Here is a 25,811-nt window from a genome sequence, read left to right as displayed (position 1 = left end):
TTTCCAGATCCTACTGACTTGTCCTCAGCTCCTTCACTACAATACACAGCAGCACCGTAGGGAGTCTAGAGCATTTAAAACAATGAAAATGTCATAGGGATTGTGGGGGAAAATTGAAAGTAGTGGGGTTTAGGGGTGTTAACTAACATGTATTTGTTTAAACATATAACCGCTGGACTTTTCAGCGATTATATGTTTACATGTGCGGGGGGGAACGGGCAGACAGGAGCCTGGGGGTAGGTAACTTTTAACATCCTTCTCCTCCCTGCCCTCTCTCTCTTCTAAAAGGATGTTACAAGGAGGACAGAGAAAAATTGTTCTCCTTGGCCTCTGATGATAGGACAAGAAGCAATGGGCTTAAACTTCAGCAAGAGAGGTTTAGGTTGGACATTAGGAAAAACTTCCTAACAGTCAGAGTGGTTAAATTCTGGAATATATTGCCAAGGGAGGTTGTGGAATCTCCATCTCTGGGAGTAGGTTAGATAAATGTCTATATCAGGGATGGTCTAGACAGTACTGGGTCCTGCCATGAGGGCAGGGGACTGGACTTGATGACCTCTCAAGGTCCCTTCTAGTTCTAGTATTCTATGATTGACTAATGGCAGCCCTTCCAGCAACCTGACTTCCACATGTTGTTCCACCAATATGTTAAACACTGTTTTAGAGCAGCGTATAAAAATTGGCTGTTTGGGAACTGTAACCCTATTGAAAACCGTGTCTGATTCTTTCCCTTTGTTGCCTTCAGCCTGTAACCCTGTGGACAGGAAAGCAGGTCTTCAGCCTGATTCTGAAACCTAGCGATGACTGTCCTGTGAAAGCCAATCTCCGAACCAAAGGAAAACAGTATTGTGGCAGAGGGGAAGATCTTTGTACCAATGATTCTTGTGAGTGTCCTTGACTGTTCAACTGTTTGTTAAAAATGCACCCCAGTGATTACTGTTACTAGCTAGAGTTGTGTCACAACAGGGAAATGTGACTGAGGAAAATGCTGTCAAATGCACTTTTCACTGTTAAATGCTGTTTTCACTGGTAAGCATGAGGCTGAGTAAAAATGTAAGGGTGTGATGAATATTTGTTTCATACACAAATTAGGATATTTCTCAAAAGTTGATGTTTTCTCAGACATACAACACTAAGGAAAAATCATTAATTTTAGCGATAAAACATTTATGTAGCAATTACCTTTCCATGACCCCTTACAGAGATGGGGGCAAGCACGATCTTTGCCCCAAAGATCTTACCGTGTTTAACTTGGGAAGTGCGGCTCTTGAAGCAAGACAAAGGAAGGTGATAAGGAAAGTAGAGACTGCTCAAAAACAGTTACTTACTGACAGAAAATTCTCTAGTGTTTTTAAAATTGGGATCAAGGTGCAAGGCAGTGGAGGAAAGTGGGCTTTGAATGGGCAATGCAAACACTTGATATGTCAGTCCAGTGTTGGAGAGCAGTGGGGTGGACGCACAGCAAGTGTGGGTGGAGAACGACAAAGCACTGAAATGAAGGGACTGGTGAGAGACTTGAGCAGGGCTTGTAGAGAAGATGTGCAGCATTAAGATTGCTTTTAAGTTACAGGCTACTACTGTTTCTTAAAAGAAAATCGGGCAATTTAAGCATTTACCTGGGAAAGGGATGGGAAATAGACTTAAAAGTATGTGGGAAATGGAGTTGCAGGGGAGGACAGTTTCTGAGACACTTGGGGCTGTGTCTACACTGGGCCACTTATTCCGGAAAAGCAGCCGCTTTTCCAGAATAAGCTGCGAGCTGTCTACACTGGCCGCTTGCTTTTCCGGAAAAGCAACGACGCTCTACTGTACAAAATCAGCCGCTATTCCGGAAAAACTATTCTGCTCCCGCTCGGGCATAAGTCCTTATTCTGGAACACTGTTCCGGAAAAGGGCCAGTGTAGACAGCCCAGTAGTCTTTTCCGGAAAAAAGCCCCGATCGCGAAAATGACACTCGGGGCTCTTTTCCGGAAAAGCGCGTCTACATTGGCCACAGACGCTTTTCCGGGAAAAGGGCTTTTCCGGAAAAGCAGCCTGCCAATGTAGACGCTCCTTTTCCGGAAAAACTGAAAACGGAATAGTATTCCGTTTTAAGCATTTCCGGAAAAAGGTGCCAGTGTAGACATAGCCTTGGACTGTATCTTCTTTCATTCAGTGTTATACTTCTGTGGGCATAACAAATGCATGTGGGGTTTTTTCCAGCTTTTTGCTTTGACAGATAACATATTTATGATGAAATACTATTAAATGACTGGTAACCTAAGTTAAACTCTTGGTCTTTTAGGGTGTTAGGCTTTCAGTATTTTCCTTTGTGCCTCCAGATGTTACAATCCAGAATAGCCAGTTGATGAGTGGTAGTATGGACAAAGGAACATTAGGATCCGGATCCAAGAAAAATATTTTTTACATTCTGCTGAGAGACTGGGGACAGGTGGAAGCAGCAGATGCTATGTCACGGTTAGCTAGGCTTGCTCCTGTCTACCTCTGTAAGTAGCTTGGCGAGGGGCGGGAGGGGGAGCCTTTTGTTCTAACAATATTTTACTGTAATATTGTAACTTAAATCCAGGAAGTTTGCTATTAATATGTAGCTTATTCAAACAAATAAAATTAGTAAGATACTTGATGGAAATGGAAAAAGTGCATCTGTTCACAATTTCGTTTTTAACTCAGGAGATGGATTTGCAAATGCCATATAATGGAACAAAATTATCTGCAAAGAACTCAGTGAACTTCTTTTACATATATCAGTATCTTTTTTTGTAATTTTACTGTAGCTAACCGAGGGTTCTCAATTGGGATTGGTGATGTAACTCCAGGACAGGGGCTGCTAAAGGCTAAATATGAGCTGCTAAATGCCGGCTATAAGAAATGTGATGAGTACATTGAAGCTTTGAACACTGGCAAGCTGCAGCAGCAGCCTGGCTGCACCGCAGAAGAGACATTAGAGGTGAGTGGTACTTGGTTGGTCATAATAGCGTTGAATGAGGGTGCCACACACTCAGGCCAGGTTTATTAAATCAAAACTTTATTTTAATTGAAAGCATATCTTGCAGGTACAAATATTATTAAAGTGCTATTTCCAGGGGGCTGACAGACTTGCTGGGCTCCTTGGCAAGGTTGGGGATGTGCCTGGCTCCCCGTTTCTGGAAAGGACAGGGCTGTGGGAGGAAGCAGTAGGGCTGGGCACAGTCAGCCCTCAGCCACCTGTAGCACACCATGCTGGCCCCTCTCAGCTGTGTGTGGCACTCCAAATGCGATTTTTTTTAAGTGTCCAGGGCTACTGTGGTGGCAGCCAGGAGCTCTGGGACAACTGCTCCCTTAGCCCTGCCTCTCATATTTTAATTAGACATCCATATTACATATCATTAGTTAAGTATTTTATCTCACTCATACAATACTCATGTATGAACTTTAATTGGCATGTAAGATTTTGCTGTCATTTTCGTGGTGTTCTCTGATAGTACACAATCATGCGTGTTTTGGCCAGGCCACTTTGACCTGTTTCTCTGCATAGGGTGTTTTTGCTAGCTTTCAGTCCACTTCTCTAACTGCTTTTGGCAACACAATTTATTGCTGCATTATCTTCAATTTAAGCGCATCTTAATTTATTAAATATCCATCTCTGTTCTGTGTAGCTGTTGTAAACAAGCTGACTTGATGACAAGGCAATTTAAAGTAACATTTAGCTCATGTCAGGCAGGCTGCAAACTAAGCCAAAGCCAGCTTTACTTGCAGGACTGTGTAAAACAAACAACAATACTAGCCTGTTACAAGATAGTTTTCAGTAAGATTTGATTAAAAGGTTATAAAATACACAGCAGGTTCTAAATATGACTTCGCCTAAAAATTATGGGGAATGAATCATTGTACTTATATACATGCCTAACTTGAAGAACCTGGGTAATCATGTAGCTGTCGCCTCCATTAAGTTTCAAACCTTTGTTCTCTTAGGTGTATGTCTACACCTGCACCCTCTTTCGAGAGAGGGATGCAAATGAAGACATTCGAAATTGCAAATTAAGCTGGGATTTAAATATCTTCATTTCCATATTCACATTATGGTGCTATTTCAAAATAGCGCTATTTTGAAATAACTGCGTCTTAACAGTGTCTGTTATTTCGAGAGAGAACCCTTCTCTCGAAATAACCCTTATTCCTCAGACAATGAGGTTTACCAGTTATTTTGAGAGAGGGGTTTTCTCTTAAAATAACGGCGTCTTAACCGAGTCTGTTATTTCAAAATAGCACTCTTTTGAAATTGTGCCATAATGTGAATATGCAAATGAAGCGTGGGATATTTAAATCGAAAGAGGGTGCAAGTGTAGACATACCCTTAGCTAGTCAATTTCTAGAAGTGCTCAATCACTGTTTTTCAGAAGCTCTGTACAGCTAAAATAAGATGTCACTTTGCTAGTAATCAATTCGATGCTAGTCACAAAAAGCAGTAGTTTTACCTTCTCGAAGTAGAGAAGAAGAGGAATAAAATCTCTTATTAAATGTAATACTTGCACAAAATACATTATAGAACACATACAGATAAACTTGATAGTAAGGCTGTGAATGGGTAACCGGGGAGAGAACCCCTCCCCCCCCCCCATCCTGCTTAACCAGTTAAACCTTAGCTAACTGATTAAATGGAATTTTACATCCCTAATCTATAGTGGGTCTCCCATTGTGTAATTCATTTCACTAAGATTCTCATGCATTTCAGAAAACAGAAATTTTTTACATTTTAGCAAATTTTTGCTCGCCTTTTTGATGCTATTGTAGTCTTCATACAGAACATCGCTGAAGGTTTTTTGGTGGCTAGCCTTAGTATACTATGTGCACGTTACCTGTTACTAATACTAAATGTCTGAACTCTGTGATTTTAGGCCTTAATCCTTAAAGAGCTCTCTGTGATCAGAGACCACGCTGGCAGTGCCTGTCTCAGAGAACTAGATAAGAGTAACAGTCCCCTTATCATGGCGCTCTGTGGTTCTAAAGGTAAGATCAGTGAAGTTACAATATTGCATGAAGTTGCTGCTTACATCATTTGCTGTTAATTGCTTGTTCCGCCTTTGCATTAAACGTTAAGAAGTATGTTTTGTCTAAAACATGCAGTTGTGTAAGTACATAGCATGTATCGTTATCAGAACCTTTGGAGAGGGTAAAACTAGCTTCTTTTTAAATTGCCTTGTAAATGGTCACACTCAGTACCACCCTTTCTTTTATTGATTTAGGTTTTTATTGCTCTACAAAAAGATCCTCCATCCAGTACATTGCCAGAGGGAATCTTATGGAAATACACAAATAAACACATTTATTTCAGAGTCAAATACACTCATATTTTTGTGGGGTTATCTGAAAAAGTATTGGTCAGGAAGATAATGGCAGTGGAAAGTCAAGTCATTCCATGTCATGTTTTGTGATCCTCATTTCTACTGATTTGCTTAAATCAGTTGAACCAATTAGTTTTCTTCTTTTGCTTGGGTATTGTCTGATCTTTTGCTATTAATTTCTTGTGTGACCTTGAGCAAGTTAATTGTGCTCTTTGCCTCCATCTGTATTGGAGAGAGGTAATACTTCACAGGGGAAGGAGTTTTATTAATATTTATATTTGTATAACATTTTGGTATCCTGAAGTTAAAGCCATAGTAAGTCTATGTTGTTTTGACCATTTTCAGAAGGAGTTAATCAAATGAAGCTATGTGTGTAGAGAAACGGTCTAAATTCAAGATGGGTTTTTAAAGCAGTTGATATTGTATCTGTCAACAGCAAAAGAGATGCCCAACAATGAAATAATAACAAATGATTTTAATAAACATGAATTATAGGGTTGTAGATAACTTGATTGGTATTTTTTATTATGCTAACATAAAACTTGTAATCAATCATAAAGGTCTTTAATCCATAGAAAACTCAATCTTTTGATTGACAGGCAAGGAGTTCTTGTAGGGATGTCTTAATTTTGATTGGTATCTCCAGCCTGTGAAAGTAGGTTTGAATTGGAGAAATAACTGAAGAGTTTGACTGCACATTTAAAACAATTTGCTTATGACCTAGTAAATGGTGTGCCATTCATCTCCACTTTGAACTAGCATCCTTCATTAGAGGATTTTTAATGTTGATGTCTCTTGGTTCTTTAGGTTCCTTCATTAACATATCCCAGATGATTGCCTGTGTAGGACAGCAGGCTATCAGTGGGTCACGAGTGCCTGATGGATTTGAAAATAGGTCTCTGCCTCACTTCGAGAAGCATTGTAAGGTCAGTAGCATGAAACAGGTTTTAGTCCTGACAAATAGGTCCTTACTAGGGATGTATGCAACTAGTCAAGTGACTGTTGAACTACAGTACTCTTTGTCCCCCCTGCCTGTGTATCAGAGGCAGCAAGTTGGAGGGGAGGGAGCTGGATTAAAGCCAGGTCTGTGCTGGGGGCAGGGGAGGAAGAGCCACAGTGGTCCCAGAGTTGTGCGAACTAGAACTACTCATCCCTGCTTGTGCAACATCCCCCCCTCCCATTCTCCGAGGAGTTTACCTGACCTGCAAAGTGCAGCTCTGCACTTTGAATGTAGTAAGAGCCCAGCAGAGTTGGATGCTAGTGATGGGGTTTTAGTTTAATAAGCTTCTAAATTGGCTCTGAGCAGTTTGTGTAAAGCAGGGCTGGGAAACCTACAGCCCACAGGCCAGATCCAACTGCTGGCTTTCCTTGATTGATCCTGTGAGACTACCCCATCCCCTAAAGTGGGGGAAGCAGCAAGGAGCTGGCACTAAAGCCCCTGCATGTCTGGCTCTGCCTGACGGGAAGGAAGTGGTTCTGCACACTGCCGTTCGCCCTCCCCCATTGGCTGGAGAAACAGCAGTGCAGGGAAGCTAGTGCTCACTTGCAGGCTTTTCCCCCACGGCCAGTGAGAGCAGCGGGGGGCGGTGCCCACAAGCATAAGGCAGTGCAGAGTGACGTGCTCCCCTCTGCCCCGGAGGTGAAACAGCCCCACCTTCTCCGTCCCAAACACGGCACCCCAAACCTTAATTCTCTCCTACACCCTACCTCCCACCCAGACCCTGCACTCACCCCCAACCTGTTCCCTGGCAGCTCCCTCCGTCACACTGAACTGCTTACTTTTGGCTCCACCTCTGAGCCTGGGGGAGGGGGCCCGCAAAATCTATTAGCTCCCTAGAAAAGTTGATTGGGCCAAGTCATGGAGCCCTGATCCTTGCACACCACACTTCCCCCCATGAGGCTTAGTGTCTTTATTTTCCACTTCTCAGTTGTGGGGGGGGGGGGGGTCACCTGAGTGAGGGCTTTTTGTGTTTTTCTGTTGGTCAGTAATCCCCAGACCAAAAAAGTTCCCTCATCCCGGTATAAATTCTATTGACCAGACCCTCATCAGTAGCCAAAATAAGTTGATAAAGTAAAATGACCACAGTTAGAAACTCCCATCAGTATGAATCATGTTAGATACTCCACAATCCATAGGGCCAGGTTGAGAAGTGGAAGTCATGCTTCTGCCATACTTTCTCATTGCCACTCAAAAATGAGCATTCATGTCGTTCTCCAACCAGGTTGCAACTCAGGAGACCCCACTAGAAGAAATGTTTTGCTATTGCAGACTTGTAGAATGTGTCTTCAGAACTTTTTTTCCTCTTCCTTTAGCTTCCAGCAGCAAAAGGTTTTGTTGCCAATAGTTTCTATTCTGGCTTGACTCCTACTGAGTTCTTCTTCCATACAATGGCTGGTCGAGAAGGTCTAGTTGATACAGCAGTAAAAACAGCTGAAACTGGATATATGCAGGTAACGCTTGATAAAGGCATAGAGATGTATATCAGTTTTGGTGTTGCAAGAGGGTTATTATGGTTGCCAGTCATATCTTGAATAGACCTCATTGATCTAGTGTTTGATGTTGGAAAACATAGTCATTACTCTTCTAAAATAAGGATGTTAAGAGGTGCATAATAGACTAATCGTGTAGTCGATACAATTTCTATTAACTACCCAATTAGTCGTTAAGGGAGGGCGCTTTGTCCCGGCTCACGCCAGTCCAGCGCTATCCCGCTACGGCTCTGCAGTTTAAATTTAAACTGTGCAGCTGGGCGCGCAGAAGATAGACCCCACACCGGCGCTAGCTGGGACAGCTAGGACAGCTGTGGCTCTGCATTTTTAAATTTAATAAGAGCCATCTGACTCTTACTACATTTAAAATAGAGCCACAGTGGTACCGGACCAGTGTAAGCTGGGACTGAGCCATGCTTGCTCAGTTCCGGCTTGTGTGGGTCCAGCAGCTCCTGTCGGGAGTGGGGTCCCGGCCCCCATCTGCACCAGTACTCCTCGCTGTCGGAAGGAGTAAGGGAACTTGATGGGAGCATTTCTCCTGTTGTCCTCCCACTGTGGAGACTGTGCCAAACTTGGCTTAAGGTACGTCGATTCCAGCTGTGTTGTTTACGTAGCTGGAGTTGTATACCTTAAGCTGACTTTCTCCCTGCAGTGTAGATTTGGACTAAGAAACAAAGATAATACCAGTGAAACTTGAAACTCTTGGTTTAAACTAGCACGGGGCAGCCTGCGGGCCACATGTGGCCCACTTGGGCTCCACCTATGGCCTGTGGACCCCCTGGCTATCCCCCACCTCGCGCAGTGGGGCACCAAAGCCCCACACTTCTTATTTTTGGAGAAGCCATGAATTGCCCGATTTGTGCTTTGTCCCTGCTCTTCCCCCTTTTTTTCAGAGCTGGAACACTGTGAATCAGCTGCTCATGATGTTCCAGCTCTGGGAGGGAGGGAGAGTAGCTGGGACAGAATCTGAATCAGTAGATTCACAGACCCCGAAACTGCTGATTGGGGGAAGAGTGGGGGGCTCCGGTGCCTTGGTGCATGAGGCATGTGGCTGAGGAGGGAGCAGATGGGGACCACAGGTGGAAACCCAATAGGTCACGGGCTGTTGCAGCTCACTGAGGTGAAGGAGGACTTCTCATGTGTCCCACCCACCATTCCTGGTTGCCCATCCCTGGTTTAAACCATCAAAAGAAAAAGAAAGCTCTCTGCATTGCCTAGTTGTGATCATGGCCTGTTCTGGGGCAAATCTGCTTATCTTACTAGTGTGAGCCATCTCAGAGTCTTCAGGGGACTACTGAAGTAAGACCAGCAGAATTTGGCTCCTATTATAAAAATGAACACTTACTTGAATGTGCGTGATCTTGTTGGACTGTAGCTCAAGGCTGGCCTAACTTTTGCTCTATTTAGGTAAATAGGAACTCTTTCATTGATTATAGTCATAGAGAAGCCAGTGTGAGTGCTCTTGAAATTCACACACTTAAATTCTTACTATCTTAAACATTCTTATTTTCTTATTTGGGTGCAATCTCTGACCCCATTTAGAAGGTATGACAATCTGGGGTGCAATCCAGACTAGTGTTGGGCTGTGTCACCGTCAGCCCTCCAACCTTTGGTGCCTCATATATTTTGCGGCTATCGTGGCCATCTAGGTCACTCACAAACAGCATGCAGGTCTCTTCCACAGCCCTAGTCTAGCAACTTTGACCCCAGCAATTGGTTAGCAAGTCAGCCACACTCTGTCTTCCAGATGTCATGCTGCTGTCTTCTTAAAGTATAGATTTGCCATGTCTTCTCAAGCTCCTTGTTATTATTTACATGTAAATTGAAGTAAGCACACGTTCTTTTAAGACCTGTTTGCCCAGCCCTGCCTAATCACAGCTATGTGGGTTTGAACATGTGCCACAAATACCTTGAAGGCTGACTCATAAATTAGAACTCTGTGTTTTTTAAAAAGAGGCCGTTGTTCAGACTGACTGTGCTCTTTTTTTCTTCCTGCAAGACCGTTTCTGTGGCAAAATCTCCTATGTTCTTGCATTTAAAAAATAATACCAGAAAACAAAGCTGGTTAGAAACACGTGATTGTAAAGACATTTTCCTAAAAAGTATTTGTATTTTTAAATTCCAGATAAAGTGGACTGTATTAGACTCTAATGGTGATTAAATTTGAGTGTGTGTGTGCATGGTTGTGCAAAATTAAATTATATGTGGTGTATGAAGGAAAATTTGCAGACCTTCATATTGCATTGACTTATTTATTACTGCTGAGTTGTTTTGTTCTCAGGGGAACATAAAATGAAATCTTATGGATAGTGTATGAAATAAAGTTTTATTTTCTCAGTACCATATTCCATAAGGGGTTTTTTGTAACTCAAATGCCTGGAGAGTCTTAAAAAACAGTCGTCTTTACTTCCTCTCCTTTTTTCTAGAGAAGACTGGTGAAATCTCTTGAAGATCTTTGCTCTCAATATGATCTGACTGTCAGAAGTTCTACTGGTGACATTATACAGTTCATTTATGGGGGAGATGGCTTAGATCCTGCCGCTATGGAAGGGAAAGATGAGCCTTTGGAATTCAAGCGAGTCCTGGACAACATCAGAGTCAGTTTTTCTGAAATCATCTGTTGCAAATATGTTTAGGTTCTCTAGATGTCAGAGACATGAAATAGTATTTAGGGCATAGAGAAGTGTCATGATAAAATAGTATGATGCTCAGTGTTGTAAGGATTTCTTTCTAAACTTAATTTCTTGCCAGATCTGTCAGCTGGACTTCGTTAGCAGGTTTATGTTAACTAAAGAATGCTAAAGCTCCTTTGAAATTGAATGAATAGATGATCATTTGGGAAGATTTTAGGGTATGCTGTTCATGCCTTACCGATAGCCCATTGAAGTCAGTGGTTGGACTACCGTTGAATTAATTAGGTGGATGGATTGGGCTCATTGGGAAGAACATTTTTTCTTCCGTATCGAGTTGTTGGATTGCTCAGCTCACAAGTAAAAAGAGCCTTGTTGGCTGTCTCTGAGCCTAATGAGGTATTGTGAAATGTTTGAAGGCTGAACATCTCTTCTTGTTTGCAGAATGTTCATATTTTATCTTGCCTAAGACCAATTTTTTTTCTGTGGAAGTGGCAAATTGGACTTAAGTGACTGGCTGAAATAATTTGATTGGTGTAATCATTAAAATACGGGTTGATATTTTTCCAAGTACATATATATGGGATGCTATTCAGTGAAGTGTTAAGGGACTTTATTGTCCATGTAGGACACAGAACTAATCTCTAAAATAATTAATGCAATGGCCCTGTGAGGTCTATGTATGTAGAAGTATAACTCTTTGTTATTGCTTAAGGCCGTATATCCATGTCAAAGTGAACCAGCTCTTAGTAAAAATGAATTGGTGTTAACTGCTGAGTCCATCATGAAGAAGGTTGAATTCCTTTGCTGCCGAGACAGTTTCCTGCAGGTAACTTCTTAATCCATAATCTCTCTCTATACATTTTTTTTCCTGCAGGATGACAGAATGACGTCATCAGCATCCACAGGCAGTGGGGATAGGCATGGGTGGTGAAAGCCCAGCTGGGGAAGGCAAACCCTAGCCCTGCCCCTTTTACCCAAGGCCCTGCCCCTGGGGCTAAGCCCGGCCCTCCCCTTCCCGACAGCCACATGGAGAGGCTGCCATGCTGCATCCTCGGCCCAGACATCCCCGGCTTCTGGGGGGAATGCTGAAGCTGCTGCCTGCTGAGACTCCACACCCCCAACTCCCTCACACACCACCTCTGCCAAGACCCTGCATCCCCAGCCCACTCACTCATACCCCCCAAGCTGATACCTCATACCCCCAGCCCCCTCAGACACACCCTCCACCAAAACCCTGCACCCTCATATACCCCTTCCACCAAGACCCCACAACCCAGCCTGCTCCACCACCTCCCTCCAGCAGACACCTACCCCAGCCTGCTTCTGCCCCCTCTGGACAGACACTATGCCCCCAGCCCACTCCTGCATTCCCCCTCCCTCCCCGGCCAGACATATTGTCAGCCGACGGTCAGGGCAGTGTGTGTGTGTATGTTTCCGAGAAAAGGTTTAACGTCCGTGTCTTTACTGCTAGGACCGGGGTCCCATCGCAGAGGGTGGCCAGCAGGCCAACAGACGCCCCGAGTTTATAGGAAGAGCTTATTACGCTTCAGATTTCAGCTGCTAGAATTTCATAATTCCTTCGCAGCGGGCAGCCTCGGGGAGACTGAGAAGCGCCCCAACTGAATTTTGCCACCTGGGTGTGACACAAATCCAAACGCCCAAGCTCTCCCTATATCTGTCCCTTTATGACCGGCTGAAGTTCTTTTAAATTGTGCTTGGTTCTGTTACAGCAACTGAAGGAGTCAGGTTAAAGCTTAAACAGTTACAGGTTTATTGAGGAAGCTTATAAATCATATGGTTACAATGGCTATTGCTCTATTTCTTAACTCTTAGCAAAATATAGGTCTTAAAAATGGTTACAAAGAAGATAAAGATAGAAAAATAGAAATAATGGTACCAAGTAACAGCTTACTCTTTCTATGTGTACACTTAAGACAGAGGACCACATCCAGGTACCATTTTTACCCCCTTCTGTGCCTCTCGACTCCAGCATGTCAGGCCAGGGCCGGTCCCTCAATTCCTAGGAAAGACGAAAATACGAGGTGGGCGTCCCCATAGAACCTCGGGAGGTCAAACACCTAACCCGACCAGCAGGTAGAGGGTAGAATGACACTCAAAGTGAGTGTGTGCTGGGCCCAACTTTTATAATCATGGGGTCACGTATTTTCTCTTTCTTATCTTAATTGCCAATTGATGCTGGTCTGTCTGCTGTGAGACCAGTTCTTACAAGGGAGTTGTGAACTTAATTTACACTTGTAAGAGAGATTTGAGATGATTAAATTTTGAAGTACAGGACATTGTTTTCTCAGTGGGAAATTCCTCTTCCTGGGACTGTGTGTGTTCGAATCAACATAGATGCCAGCCGCAGCCTCGAGGCCAGCTTATTGACTTAGCTACTCTCTATCCACATATCTGTGTTTCAGCTTCTCAGGATCAGATGAGCCAGCATAGACTATGCTGATATTATTGCTCCTTCTCTGCCCTGTGCTTCAGAGAGGCAAATAAGATGGATAATATGGAGGCAGGCTGTCTGGCCACATTCCACCCCCTGATACGACACACCACATCCCAGGAATGCAAGATGGTGGCTTGCCAGTGCCTCTTGCCCACCTTGGAGGAATTTAAAAGTACCCAATGGCCTGATTAGAGGGTTTAGGATCTAGGAATTGACTAGGGATCTTTCCTGGTGCTGTGTATCAAATGTGCACACAAGAGATAGCTACATTATCTAGGCATTGCACAATACATAGGGTTATGCAGAAAAGGAGTACAACAATCAAAACAATTAAAACAGTGGTCATAATAGAGTGTAGGAAAGAAGTTTAAGGAAAGTTCTAGCTGTTGGGCTAACCAATTTAGCCATGAGTTATTTACATTCTTAGTTACAGCATGTCTTATCCCATTCCGTTCATTGCCACTTCCCTTGCCTCCCCCCAAAGTTATTTTGAGGACTGCGGTAGTTGCTGTCATCGAACCATACCGGTCCCCATCTGAAGATGTCACTCTTGTTTCACCAGTCATTTGGGCTGAGAGGGACAAACTCGATTCCCAGTCCAGTGAAGGAGTCAAGTAAGGTGTTCTGGTACAGCAGTAGCAGTTGGGATGAGGAAGAAGACCATGGCGAATTGGAGTGCCATGTCTCATTTCAATAGTCTGTACCTAACAACAGTGGTTGCAAGTGCTACAACAGCAAGCGGTATATATATATATACAAAAGTTCATGGTGGTTTCCCGGATCCACACCAGCATTGGGAGGGATCCATCCCACTGGAGCACTGTTCAGGGTCATTGCCTCAGTTTCCTGTGATAAAACATAAGGTTTGCCGGTCTTGGATACAATCCAAGCCTCAGTAATGGTTATTGGTGTTCCAGACTCCTTTTCCCTTGTAGGAGTGCAGTGAATGGATTTGTGTTCCCAAACTGGGGTGTTGGGACAGGGCTATTAAGCGGTTTAGTCCCATGACTGTAAACAACCCTGTTGCCACTGGGGTTGAGTAAGTAAAACCAATTCCTGAAACAATTTCCACTCCAGTTAAAACATACTTCCACCCTTGCTTACTGGTGGGTAGTGTACCAATATAATCTACTTGCCAGGTTGCCCATAGTGCTTTTCCATCTTTTAGTTTGGCAAACCATTGTCCTTCTGTTATATGTTTCCTGAGTTCAGCACATAGGGTGCAAGCTTGTACCAGATCTATGGCTTGTTTGTGGGTGATAGGCCACCCCCTGGCATGTGCCTACCGCACTGGCTCATCGCTTTCTGTGTGTCCCAAGGTTTCATGTAGCCAAATGTACAGGCGTTCCCAATCCACCTGGGCAGCAAAAATTTGTATTGCTGCATCTGCTAGGTTATTTAACTGTGCAGCTAGAGTATTATTCTTTTGGACACATGACTTATGCTTAAGGCATGTGGGGTTGCATGCTGGTATATCCATTTCCAATATTCCAATCTATGGTACTGGCCCTTGCCTCACAAGCTAATTGATTGCTGCCAGCTCTGCAAACTGAGCTGTTCCTTCTATGTTTGTGGTCAGGGGTGCAGCAGATATGTCTGCTGAGACAGCAACAGCCTTCCCTGTCCACTTTCCTTTGAAATAGCCAGGCAGCCTGTATTCACATATAATGTTGAATTTAAAAGCAAGCCAAAAGTGTTATCAACTCAGCCTTGAAAGAGACAGTTAAGTTTCAAAGCTTGAGTTTCTAAACTAATAATTTGGTTTCTAGAAAGTTAAATGTCCTTTGAGTGCCCAACACAAGCACTAACTAATTGTGCCTTGTCTGTTTGCAATTTTAAGCAAGAGGACATTATCCAAAACAAAATAAAACTAGTTAATTTGAAATCCACAAAATAGTTACAATATATAGAGTTCATTCTTTATGCAGTTAACTAATTAAGTTTCAGTAGAATCCCTAATTTTCCTTTGTAGATTTAACAAAAGTGTCCATAGACAAAATGTTTACATTTGATTGTTTCTTTGCATAGATCGTTTGCACAGTGCTTAAGGAAGAGGCTGCAAAGAAACAAGGTGTCATTTTTAAAACAAGATTTCCCTTCACATATTACAACCATCACTTAATTCCTTCCACACTCCCATGGAGTCCACCTTTTATCTTCACATTCCCTCAAGTCACTTGCTTTGTCCTTTCAAATAAAATGTTTCTCATTCCTAGTAACTTTCCAATGTCTGCTCTACTTTCCTTATTCCTGCTAAATGACTTTTCCCAATGAGACAGGTTTGTCTACTATTAATTTGGTAAGGAGGGTGAGCTTGTTCACTAAACCTCATACCTCCTGGTTCTTTTCTTAAGCATATTCCTGAGGGAAGAAAAATAAATAAATAAATCTGAGAGTTGCTTTAACTCTCAGTACCCATCCTTAAGGGAATCTAGCTTTGTCTGGGTACTGAGGGACATGCATTTCTACCTCTCTATGTCTGCAGCAGAGGTATCAGCCAATTTTGAAGAACACCTCTTTACAGGTTTTCCACAGAAGACAAAAGTTGCAGCTGTTTCCCTCTCCTTTGAAGTTGAGGGTTTACATATACACAAGTAAGTTAGTCAATTTGTCTTCTAGGTCTGAAATTGTATGGACAGCAATTAACACTTGATCAGACCAAGGGCTATGCCCGAATCTTGTTCAAAAAGGGATAACATCTTTTACAAATGCCAATTTCTCAGTCTTCTCTCTGCCTTCTTAAAAGACTGCTTACATTTAAACTTTTCCTAGTATACCCAACCTCCTATTGGGACTAAAATAGCAATACCAGTACCTCCTTTTCTTTCTTTCTGGAGGGCTACAATTTGAACTTTCTGATCTCAGCTAGTTTGCTAATCAAACTTAGCTATTACCTGCAAAGCTTCTTTGTGTTGCCAGCTAGGGCATTTACATCACAAAGGAAATCACAACCTGTTGTGGCTCTTGGAGCTTTCACAGCATTTTAGTTTGTTTGCAGTTTTTACTCATTCTATAGTTTACAGGAAAATGTGCAATCTTTGTTTACAACACTACTTAGCCACATTAAACTTTGCATATAGTGTAACTCTTTCTTTATGCTTACAGTTTTCCTGTACCTTCATTAAACAACTTGGACTAAAATGGTCTTACCAAACCAATCTGTTTTAAACCTACAAACAAGATTACTGGACCTTGAAAACTTCATATTATTTACACTATATATATATATATATATATATATATATCTACACACAGATACACATACATTCTTTCTGAACCTTTCTTACACTATTTCTACATAGCTGTACAACAATTACATTCCCTTTTTATTCAATGGGGTAGTTCAGTTCCAATAGAACCCCCTCTCTTTAGAGTTCTTTTAGCAGTCTCTCTAATCAAATGTACAGATTTGAATCAAATTTGCCTGGATTATTTACAGACATTCCTTTGGAAAAAGGGCCCATTTTTCCTTCAGAATGACTGTAAAGAAACCACAGTTTCCTATCTACACCATTTTAGCATTTGCACAACTGCATTTGCTCTCCATTCTCTGCAGAGTTTAAATTCTCTGATTCTCTTTTCTTAAAACACTTTCTTATCTCTAAAATAAAAACTGGCCTTGTTTCAGATATTACTCTTGTAAGTATGCTTAAGGACTTAGATTTCCAGTACTTACAGCCTTTTTCTCAGTTCTACCACAAGGCTTTCAATCTTATCTGTTACCTGCCTGCTTGTCTGGGCCTGATCCTGTTTTCCTTTTCTGCCTGCTTGTCTGGGCCTGATCCTGTTTTCCTTGCAAAAATGAAAAGTGGCTCCTTTCCACAGACTCAGGCTTTGTCCCATTCTTTAGCTTGCAGGCAGTTCTATACTTACAGAACTGCACCCACAACTCCTCAGGATTTCCCCAATCCTTTCCTAACATTTCTCTATTCCATTTTGGGTTGCCCCGACCTTCCTGGGCAAACCCTTTCTCTATACCACTAAAATCCATGTCTATCATGACAGGCTTCATGTTGCTGTATGTGAACCAGTAGCACAATCCTGCCGACTACGCCAATTCTGTCAGCCGACGGTCAGGGCAGTGTGTGTGTGTATGTTTCCGAGAAAAGGTTTAACGTCCGTGTCTTTACTGCTAGGACCGGGGTCCCATCGCAGAGGGTGGCCAGCAGGCCAACAGACGCCCCGAGTTTATAGGAAGAGCTTATTACGCTTCAGATTTCAGCTGCTAGAATTTCATAATTCCTTCGCAGCGGGCAGCCTCGGGGAGACTGAGAAGCGCCCCAACTGAATTTTGCCACCTGGGTGTGACACAAATCCAAACGCCCAAGCTCTCCCTATATCTGTCCCTTTATGACCGGCTGAAGTTCTTTTAAATTGTGCTTGGTTCTGTTACAGCAACTGAAGGAGTCAGGTTAAAGCTTAAACAGTTACAGGTTTATTGAGGAAGCTTATAAATCATATGGTTACAATGGCTATTGCTCTATTTCTTAACTCTTAGCAAAATATAGGTCTTAAAAATGGTTACAAAGAAGATAAAGATAGAAAAATAGAAATAATGGTACCAAGTAACAGCTTACTCTTTCTATGTGTACACTTAAGACAGAGGACCACATCCAGGTACCATTTTTACCCCCTTCTGTGCCTCTCGACTCCAGCATGTCAGGCCAGGGCCGGTCCCTCAATTCCTAGGAAAGACGAAAATACGAGGTGGGCGTCCCCATAGAACCTCGGGAGGTCAAACACCTAACCCGACCAGCAGGTAGAGGGTAGAATGACACTCAAAGTGAGTGTGTGCTGGGCCCAACTTTTATAATCATGGGGTCACGTATTTTCTCTTTCTTATCTTAATTGCCAATTGATGCTGGTCTGTCTGCTGTGAGACCAGTTCTTACAAGGGAGTTGTGAACTTAATTTACACTTGTAAGAGAGATTTGAGATGATTAAATTTTGAAGTACAGGACATTGTTTTCTCAGTGGGAAATTCCTCTTCCTGGGACTGTGTGTGTTCGAATCAACATAGATGCCAGCCGCAGCCTCGAGGCCAGCTTATTGACTTAGCTACTCTCTATCCACATATCTGTGTTTCAGCTTCTCAGGATCAGATGAGCCAGCATAGACTATGCTGATATTATTGCTCCTTCTCTGCCCTGTGCTTCAGAGAGGCAAATAAGATGGATAATATGGAGGCAGGCTGTCTGGCCACACATATACCCCCAGAAAGAGCATAGTGAACAAGGGGGGCGCAGCCCCTTAGTAACCATACAGTACAAAGAAATATCACTTCCCTCATAAATCAGGGACAATAAACACATTGAAAGAGATTTTCAAAAGGAAAGTTTTATCCATTACCAGCAGCAACACCTACTTGCTCACCTGTCTTTAAGATATTTCTTATTAATGCAGTTCAGTATGGATAATTCATTTCTTCCTTTGTGTTCTTTGGTAAATCTGTGTTTGTTACAATTTCTTTCTTTATAAAGTTAAGTCTAGTGGTTTGAGCAGGGGCCAGTCATTGATCTGGTGAGCCACCTTAATTAAATCTCTTTGACTACTCTCCAACTCATTGCCAACTGCAAAATAGTTCTAGGAATTGGCTACCTCAGAGGAATATTAAGGAATTATCTAATATCAATTTGATGTAAATGTGAAAATATTCACATTTATCTTCCCTTTTATCAATCTTTTGTGTAACCATGTTTTGTCATTTTCCCTGCTTCTTGAATATACACCCATTTTCTTATGGTTCCCAATACAACAAATCACGTCAAGTACTTGCTTTGCTATATTGGAGGCTGTTCCTTGTGGCTTACCCACACTCCTAAAAGGAAGTGTGAACACAGGCTGCTTGCATTAGGATTTCACAAAACGTAATGTTCAAGTTTTACAAAAGTGTTTAGATAACTGAAATATTTAGAGAAGCAAGCAGATATATACGGTCTCCTAATTTGAGTTTTAGCCTTTGGTGATAAATGCTAATGTCTACGCTGCCATGCAGGTGTGTATTGCAGCGCACACCAAAATGCTGTACTGTCACTCGCCCATTTCAAGGCTGCAGGCATGAACTAAAAGGTTCTTTGTTGACATTAACGTAATTATGAAGAGGGAGGTGTCAGTCTGAGCCCGCAGCATCCACACAGTGGAATGTGACGGCACAGCACCTCAATGCGTTCTGCTATTCACACCCAGTAGACTGCACTGCAGGGTAATATAGATGAGCCTCAACAAAGAAGAACTACTAACCTGATCTGTTAACCCAGAGGGCATGCCCTCTGGGTTATTGGTGATAAAACTGAATTTCAGCAACTAGGTCTAGTGGCTTTATGCTATTTATGATGGATCCCTATGTTCCAGAGCAGAAGGTGATGAGCTGTAAAAAGCTCTTTCTATATGTGACTTGCTATCCCAATGCCAGTGATGAGTCAGTGGACTACTGTAAATATAAATAGATGTGCATTCAAATCTTTACTGTGTGGGATGGCAAACAATTTTTTGCAGCTTTTAGAAATAAATTCTGACCTGATAGCATCATAAAGTTCAAAGTCAATTTTCTTGATTTTTAGAGCTGCACTATATTTTAATGCTGCTTTCAGAATTCAAACTAAGATGCGAAGCTGTAGGTACATCACCTTGGAATACCGTTTTCAAAAGATTTATTTCTAACCAGTAAATTGCAGACATAATCACTTTTCTTTTTACCTTTTTTTTTTCATTCATTCTTGAAGGCATTAACTGAGACAGGTTATGCAAAGTATAATGAGGTAATTTTAGCATGTGTGTGCACTTTGTGAGCATTAATGTTTGTGCTATTTAACTTAAGATGTTTGTGCAAGAGCTTATAGTAACAAATAGGTCTAGGTACGTTACTGCCTGGTAAATTATAATTAAGATTTCTCCTCCAGTAATCCACGGAGGGTTTTTTTTATTATGTCTTACATGAAAACAAAACTCAGATGTGATAAGAAGGTCTCTGCTAGCCAAATTACAAGAACTAGCCATTTGAAGCTTTATTTCAGCTACCACTGTTTTCTCTCCTCTCATCAGTCATCTTAATCACTAAGGTTATTAACTCAGTCTAACAGCTTGACAGTCCAGCTTGTTTCAGAAGTAGTAGTATATGGCAATTGGAGGAAACTTAGCATAATTTCCCATAGACATTGGGGAGGTCTTTGGAAGTTAGATGGTAGTTTTCCCTGCTTCTCATACATGTGGAAGACGCTTGAGAATAAATCTGTCTCCAGTTCTTCGCTTTGGATTTTGTACCAATATTTATTTGTTATGATGGATAAAACTGGCGTTTAAATGAGAATCATAGAAAGGTAGGGCTGGAAGAGAGTTGAAGAGGTTCTCAATTCCTGCTTCCTACACTGAGGCTAGACCAAGTTTACCTAGACCATCCCTGATAGGTTTGTCCAACATTTTAAAAACATCCAGTGATGGGAATGCTTTGTTCTCCCTCCGAAGCCTTTTCCAGCACATGGTTATAGGTATTTCCAGCTATCTAACTTAAATGTTGCTGCTGATTATGCTCCTAACTACTTCTCCAGCCTTCATTGGACAGTTGATCACAGTTCTCTCTTATAATGGGCGTTAACATTGTTGAAGGCTATTATCAGGTTCTCTCTTAATCCCCCTTCTCTTCCCCTCCCTCCCATCTTTTCTCAAGACTAAAGAAGCCTGGTTCTTTAACCTTTCCGCGTAGGCCAGACTTCTATCATTTTTGTTGCTCTCCTTTGGGCTCTCTCCACTTTGTTTGTGGAGCTGAAGCATAACACCTAGAACTTCATAGTATAGCACCTAAAGCATAGCACTAGAACTGTCCATAGTGTACAGTTGAGACGTCCCCATTGATAAGTAGAATAGCATAGTTACCTGCCATGTCTTGCAGACAGTGTTCCTGTTAGTAAACTCCAGAGTGATGATAGCACGTTTCACAACTTCATCACATGTTGGCTAATTCACTTTGTGATCTCCTGTAGCAGCCAGATCCTTTACAGTAGTATTATGTGGTTGTGCATTTGATTTTTACACTTGTCATATTGAATTTCATCTTGTTGAATTAAGACCAGTTCTCTGGTTTGATCACCTATCCTGTCATTTGCAGCTCAGAAAATTGTATAGAGAAGCATTCCAATTGTTTGTTTGGAAAGCTGGTTAGGTAGTCAGGAACAGTTAAAACTAAAATATTGTCTGTAAATGGGTTTTCTTGTCTGGGTCCTAGTTCTGTGTCTCAAAGATACTCACTTGCTAACTCTTGTAATTTTATTGCAAGTCTCAAATATTTGTTTTCAAAATGCCCCAGCTCTGGGAGCCATTTGATTAGGTGAAATGTTGCCTTGTATTTTTTTAAAAGTAAATTTCTACTCCTTTTGGTTAGTTTCACTTGAACGGTGGCTCAAAAACTTCCCAAAATTGTATGGCTTTTAATCATATATTTTTTGTTGCCTTAGAGTTGGAAGTATGTAACCTTATGAAATAATTAACCTCCCTCTCTATTTGCTTATCTGTAATAGGGAGCTGCTTACTTATCACATGGTTATTTAATACTTACTCCCTAACAGGTAATTGACAAATGAGGAAGGGTTGAGATGTTCTGATAGAAAGATCTGAAAAAGTGACAAGTGTACTTCTGACTGAATATGATTAAAGGGAGAGAAGTATGCCATAAGGTTAAAATAGGCAGAAATTACACAACACAACAAGGTATCTTCTAAATGGGGATAAGTTGAAGCTCCCAAGTCCTGTGTTATACTTTTATCAAATTATTCTTCCACTTTGTCTACAAAATCTGGTTTGCAGTAGTGGACTATTAAATTGAAAAAGCCTTGAATGTTGAGCAATTTTACATGCTTCTTGGCATCAACCTGCAGAGTCTGCTGTACTAGATGTACTCTGTTGACAGTGTTTCATTAATGGTGGGTGCTATGGATACGAAATGGCTAGAAAAAGATGGTTATTCCTTTTAGTTATTTAGTGGATGCTTTTTGAAAATAAATTCCCAATTACTGAGATTTGATGGCTCCAAAAATTGTTTGGTTACCTCAGGGTATGTCTACACTACAGCACTAATTCGAACTAACTTAATTCGAATGAGTTAATTTGAACTAAACTAATTTGAACTAGTGCATCTAGACCTAAAAACTAATTCGAATTAGCGTTTTGCTAATTCAAACTAGCATGTCCACATTGAGTGGACCCTAAACCGAAGTTAAGGCTGGCTGGAACAGGTGCTGGCAGGGCATCAGGTTAGGACTTAGAGCATGGAGCTGCTGCCTCAGGCTAGCCGAGGACTGTGCTTAAAGGGACCCGACCCCCACCCCGGACAGACAGTTCTCAGGATTCCCCACTTGCTTGTCTACCTTGGTGAGGGACAGCAAAGCAGTCCTGTCTTGGAGTGCCCTGAGTGCCCACACTCGGCACATCACATCACAGCACTCGATCATCAGCCCGGCTGCACTTGCCACAGGCTGCCATCCGGGGAGGAGGGGTAAATCGGAGGCTGTCAGGATCCAGGAGGCCCTGCAGGAGAGCTTCCACCCTGAGGAGCCCGCAGAGCCACCCCAGTCCTCCCCATTGGGGGCTCGAGCCCCATTTCTCTCTCACCTCCTTCCATTTACCCCTCCCTAACACCCTTTCCTGATGTAAAAGGTAAAGGAAACGTGTGTTCAAAAATAGAAACTCTCTTTATTTAACAAAACTGGGAGGGGAGGGTTTAACCTCTGGGGAGACTAGGAAAAGGAGGTGGGAGAGGGGAAGAGAAAGGGTGGGAGAAGGGAGGGGGAAACCTGGGAGGAGGGAGCTGGAAGGGGGAAGCCAGGGGAAGAAGGAGGAGGGGAAGTATAAAACTATGATACGCCATATCTTCATTACAGTGTACAGACGTGGTCTCCTCACCTCAAAAAAGATGTTTTGGCCTTGGAAAGTGTTCAGAAAAGGGCAACTAAAATGATTAGGGGTTTGGAACAGGTCCCATATGAAGAGAGGCTAAAGAGACTGGGACTTTTCAGCTTAGAAAAGAGGAGACTGAGGGGGGATATGATAGAGGTCTATAAAATCATGAGTGGTGTGGAGAGGGTGCATAAAGAAAAGTTCTTCATTAGTTGCCATAATATAAGGACTAGAGGACACCAAATGAAATGAATGGGTAGCAGGCTTCAAACTAATAAAAGGAAGTTGTTCTTCACAAAGCAAATAGTCAACCTGTGGAACTCTTTGCCACAGGAGGCTGTGAAGGCTAGAACTAGAACAGAGTTTAAAGAGAAGTTAGATAAAGTCATGGAGGTTGGGTCCATGGAGTGCTGTTAGCCAGGGGGTAGGAATGGTGTCCCTGGACTCTGTTTGTGGAAGGCTGGAGATGGATGTCACGAAACAAATGGCTTGGTCATTGTCTTTGGTCCCTCCCCTCCGGGGCACCTGGTGTTGGCCGCTGTCGGTAGACAGGCTACTGGGCTAGATGGACCTTTGGTCTGACCCAGTAAGGCCGTTCTTATGTTCTAAGATCAGGGCTCAGGGTTGGGGGTCTCACTGGACCACCCTGATTTTCATGCAAACCTGCTCCTGGGTTCGCATGTGGCCAGGCTGGCAACTATTCTGCCCTAGATGGCCACTTTCCTGTGCCTACTGCAGAGGTCGTGGACATTGGAGGCCTCCCCCCCAAACCTCGATCAGGTACACGATCTCCGCACTAGACCAGGCGGGCTCCTGCCTCTTTCGGCTCTGGGCAGGCTCCTGAGAGCCGCCAGCCTGGTCCCGGGAAGAGGCAGAGGGCTGGGTGGCAGCGGGTGGCTGGCTCGTGCTGTGCCAGGTGCAGGGTCTGCTGGCTGGGTGCTGGTAGGCTTGCACCTGGCACAAGCACCGTAGCCAGACCGTGCCCCTTTAAGGGCTCCGGGCCGGGAGGGGGGCAGAAGAGTTTCCCTGGTTTGGCCCAGAGTGGCCACCAGGGCAAGCTAGGAAGGGCTAGCCTCCCACTAGTTCGAATTAAGTGGCTACACCGCCCTTAATTCGAACTACTTAATTCAAACTAGGCGTTAGTCCTCGTAGAATGAGTTTTACCTCGTTCGAATTAAGCGCTCCGCTAGTTCGAATTAAGTTCGAACTAGCGGTTTGTTTGTATAGTGCCTATGAAAATTAATTTGAACTAATGGCTGTTAGTTCGAATTGTCTTTGTAGTGTAGACATACCCTCAGAGAGTTGTTGGTACTAGTAGTGGATAACTATCCATATTATCTAGTCATCAGCACAATTGGCTGCCTCAGCAGAGAGGCCAAGGATTTAAAAGGACTGTGAAAACTGAATTGTCCTTTGTTGTGAAAATAGTTCTCCCAAGTCACTGCTGAGGTATGTTGACATGATAGTGGAGTTTGGAGAAGGTTGTTTTGCTACTGCTTATGCTGTTCCTGTTTGTATGTATGCAAGTGGACACCTTAAACTCTGCAGGAACCATTAACTTTTAAAATAGTGACAAACTCACCAAGTAGTAATAGTGGCATATTCACATTAAATGAAGGGTGGGTCAGAAGGACAGGCATCCTCCAACATGGACTCTCTCAGGTTAGCAAAGTCAAAGTTGTTTTTCAGTTTCTAGGCAGGTGCTGAGGAAGAATACTTACTATGTATTGGGACAAATTCCTGATGTAGCTGAAAAACCCGTGGCGGTACAGCAAAGGGCAACTGGGTTTTCAGTACCCACATTCTGTATGCATAGGTTTTGGAGTCTTCCTTCTCATAGTGTGCTTTGCTTATTTACTGCTGTGAAACAATTCTTTCAGATCTGTAACCACGTAACATTCACGATAGTAGTGCTGCAATACAAGACGTGTATATTGTTGCATAAATATTACTTTTTTTAAATTTCAGGAGATTAAAAAGTTCATCAAAAGTGTTTCTGAAAAGATCAAGAAAACCAGGGATAAATATGGCATTAATGACAATGGCACAACAGAGGTAACTGTCTTCAGAGGGCCAACAACAAATTTACTTACAGTAAAGTTCCATAATCCATTGGATTTCTAACTTTTGTCTCATCTCTTCAGCCACGTGTTTTGTACCAATTGGATCGAATTACTCCAACACAGCTAGAGAAGTTTCTAGAGACCTGTAGGGATAAATACATGAGGTAAAATTTTGGGTATTGTTTTCTTCCAGTTAGCTTACATCAATTCAGTATTCACCACATATTAAACAAGAGTTTATAACTGATTGACTTAAATCTGAATATGTTGTTGTTACAGTAGTGTCTAAAGGCCACATTGCACTAGGTGAGGGGTGACTAAAATCCAGCCCAGGGGCCAAATGCAGCCCACTGTCACCTTCTGGGCTGCTAATCCCTCATTGCCCAGCAGGATGTTCAAGCAGGCTACGGCCTCACGCGCTGCTCAAAGCGGCAAGCTTGCGTGCCTGCGTGCTTGTGTCTGCTTGCGTGCCTCTTGTGGGGAGGCAGAGGCTCTCTGTACACTGCTGCTGCCCCCAGCGCCATCCTCACAGCTCCTATTGGCCAGCGTTTGTGGGCATAGGCAACACGCAGAGAACCGCTGACCCCTTCACATTAGCGACCCCCTGGGCCACCGGCAGGGAGTCACCTACAATAAGTGCTTCTTGGTCAGACCCTGCACCTGGCACCCTCTTCTGCACTCCCTCCCGTACCTCAAGTCACAGACCCCTCGTCACCCCAACTCCCTTCCAGGCCCTGCACCCAGTCTCCTGCCTTGAGCTCCCTCCTGCACCCAAACTCCATCCTAGACACTGCATTAATATAGTAGAAAAGTGTGACCACTTACAAAATCTTGGAGTGGCCTCTCTGCAGAAATTATTGCCCACTCTTGTGCTAAGTGCTGTGCAGTGCATAGCAAGAGACCTTGGCCAAAAGCCCTTAAACACAAAGAAAGTGTCAAAGAAAGCTGGTAATAGTGTCACTGT

General features: G+C 42.9%; 1 protein-coding gene across 2 annotated transcripts in view; it reads left to right on the top strand.

The window, feature by feature from the left end:
- POLR3A (RNA polymerase III subunit A) overlaps positions 1–25,811 on the top strand; it is a 55,954-nt gene that overhangs the window by 16,662 nt on the left and 13,481 nt on the right. The window contains exons 14-24 of one of the 2 annotated variants that reach the window (XM_075934728.1): positions 746–884; positions 2,322–2,486; positions 2,775–2,947; positions 4,875–4,986; positions 6,129–6,247; positions 7,635–7,772; positions 10,238–10,408; positions 11,157–11,270; positions 19,622–19,657; positions 24,753–24,839; positions 24,929–25,011. In XM_075934728.1, the coding sequence (XP_075790843.1) occupies positions 746–884; positions 2,322–2,486; positions 2,775–2,947; positions 4,875–4,986; positions 6,129–6,247; positions 7,635–7,772; positions 10,238–10,408; positions 11,157–11,270; positions 19,622–19,657; positions 24,753–24,839; positions 24,929–25,011 (1,337 nt within the window). The remainder of the gene's footprint in view (positions 1–745; positions 885–2,321; positions 2,487–2,774; positions 2,948–4,874; positions 4,987–6,128; positions 6,248–7,634; positions 7,773–10,237; positions 10,409–11,156; positions 11,271–19,621; positions 19,658–24,752; positions 24,840–24,928; positions 25,012–25,811) is intronic. The other variant, XM_075934729.1, reaches the window with a different exon arrangement.

The sequence above is a fragment of the Pelodiscus sinensis genome, chromosome 8 (assembly GCF_049634645.1).
Source record: "Pelodiscus sinensis isolate JC-2024 chromosome 8, ASM4963464v1, whole genome shotgun sequence".
In the NCBI taxonomy this organism is placed as follows: domain Eukaryota; kingdom Metazoa; phylum Chordata; order Testudines; family Trionychidae; genus Pelodiscus; species Pelodiscus sinensis.
The sequence above is the reverse complement of the archived record's forward strand: the minus strand, read 5'-3'. Positions and strand labels throughout refer to the sequence as shown.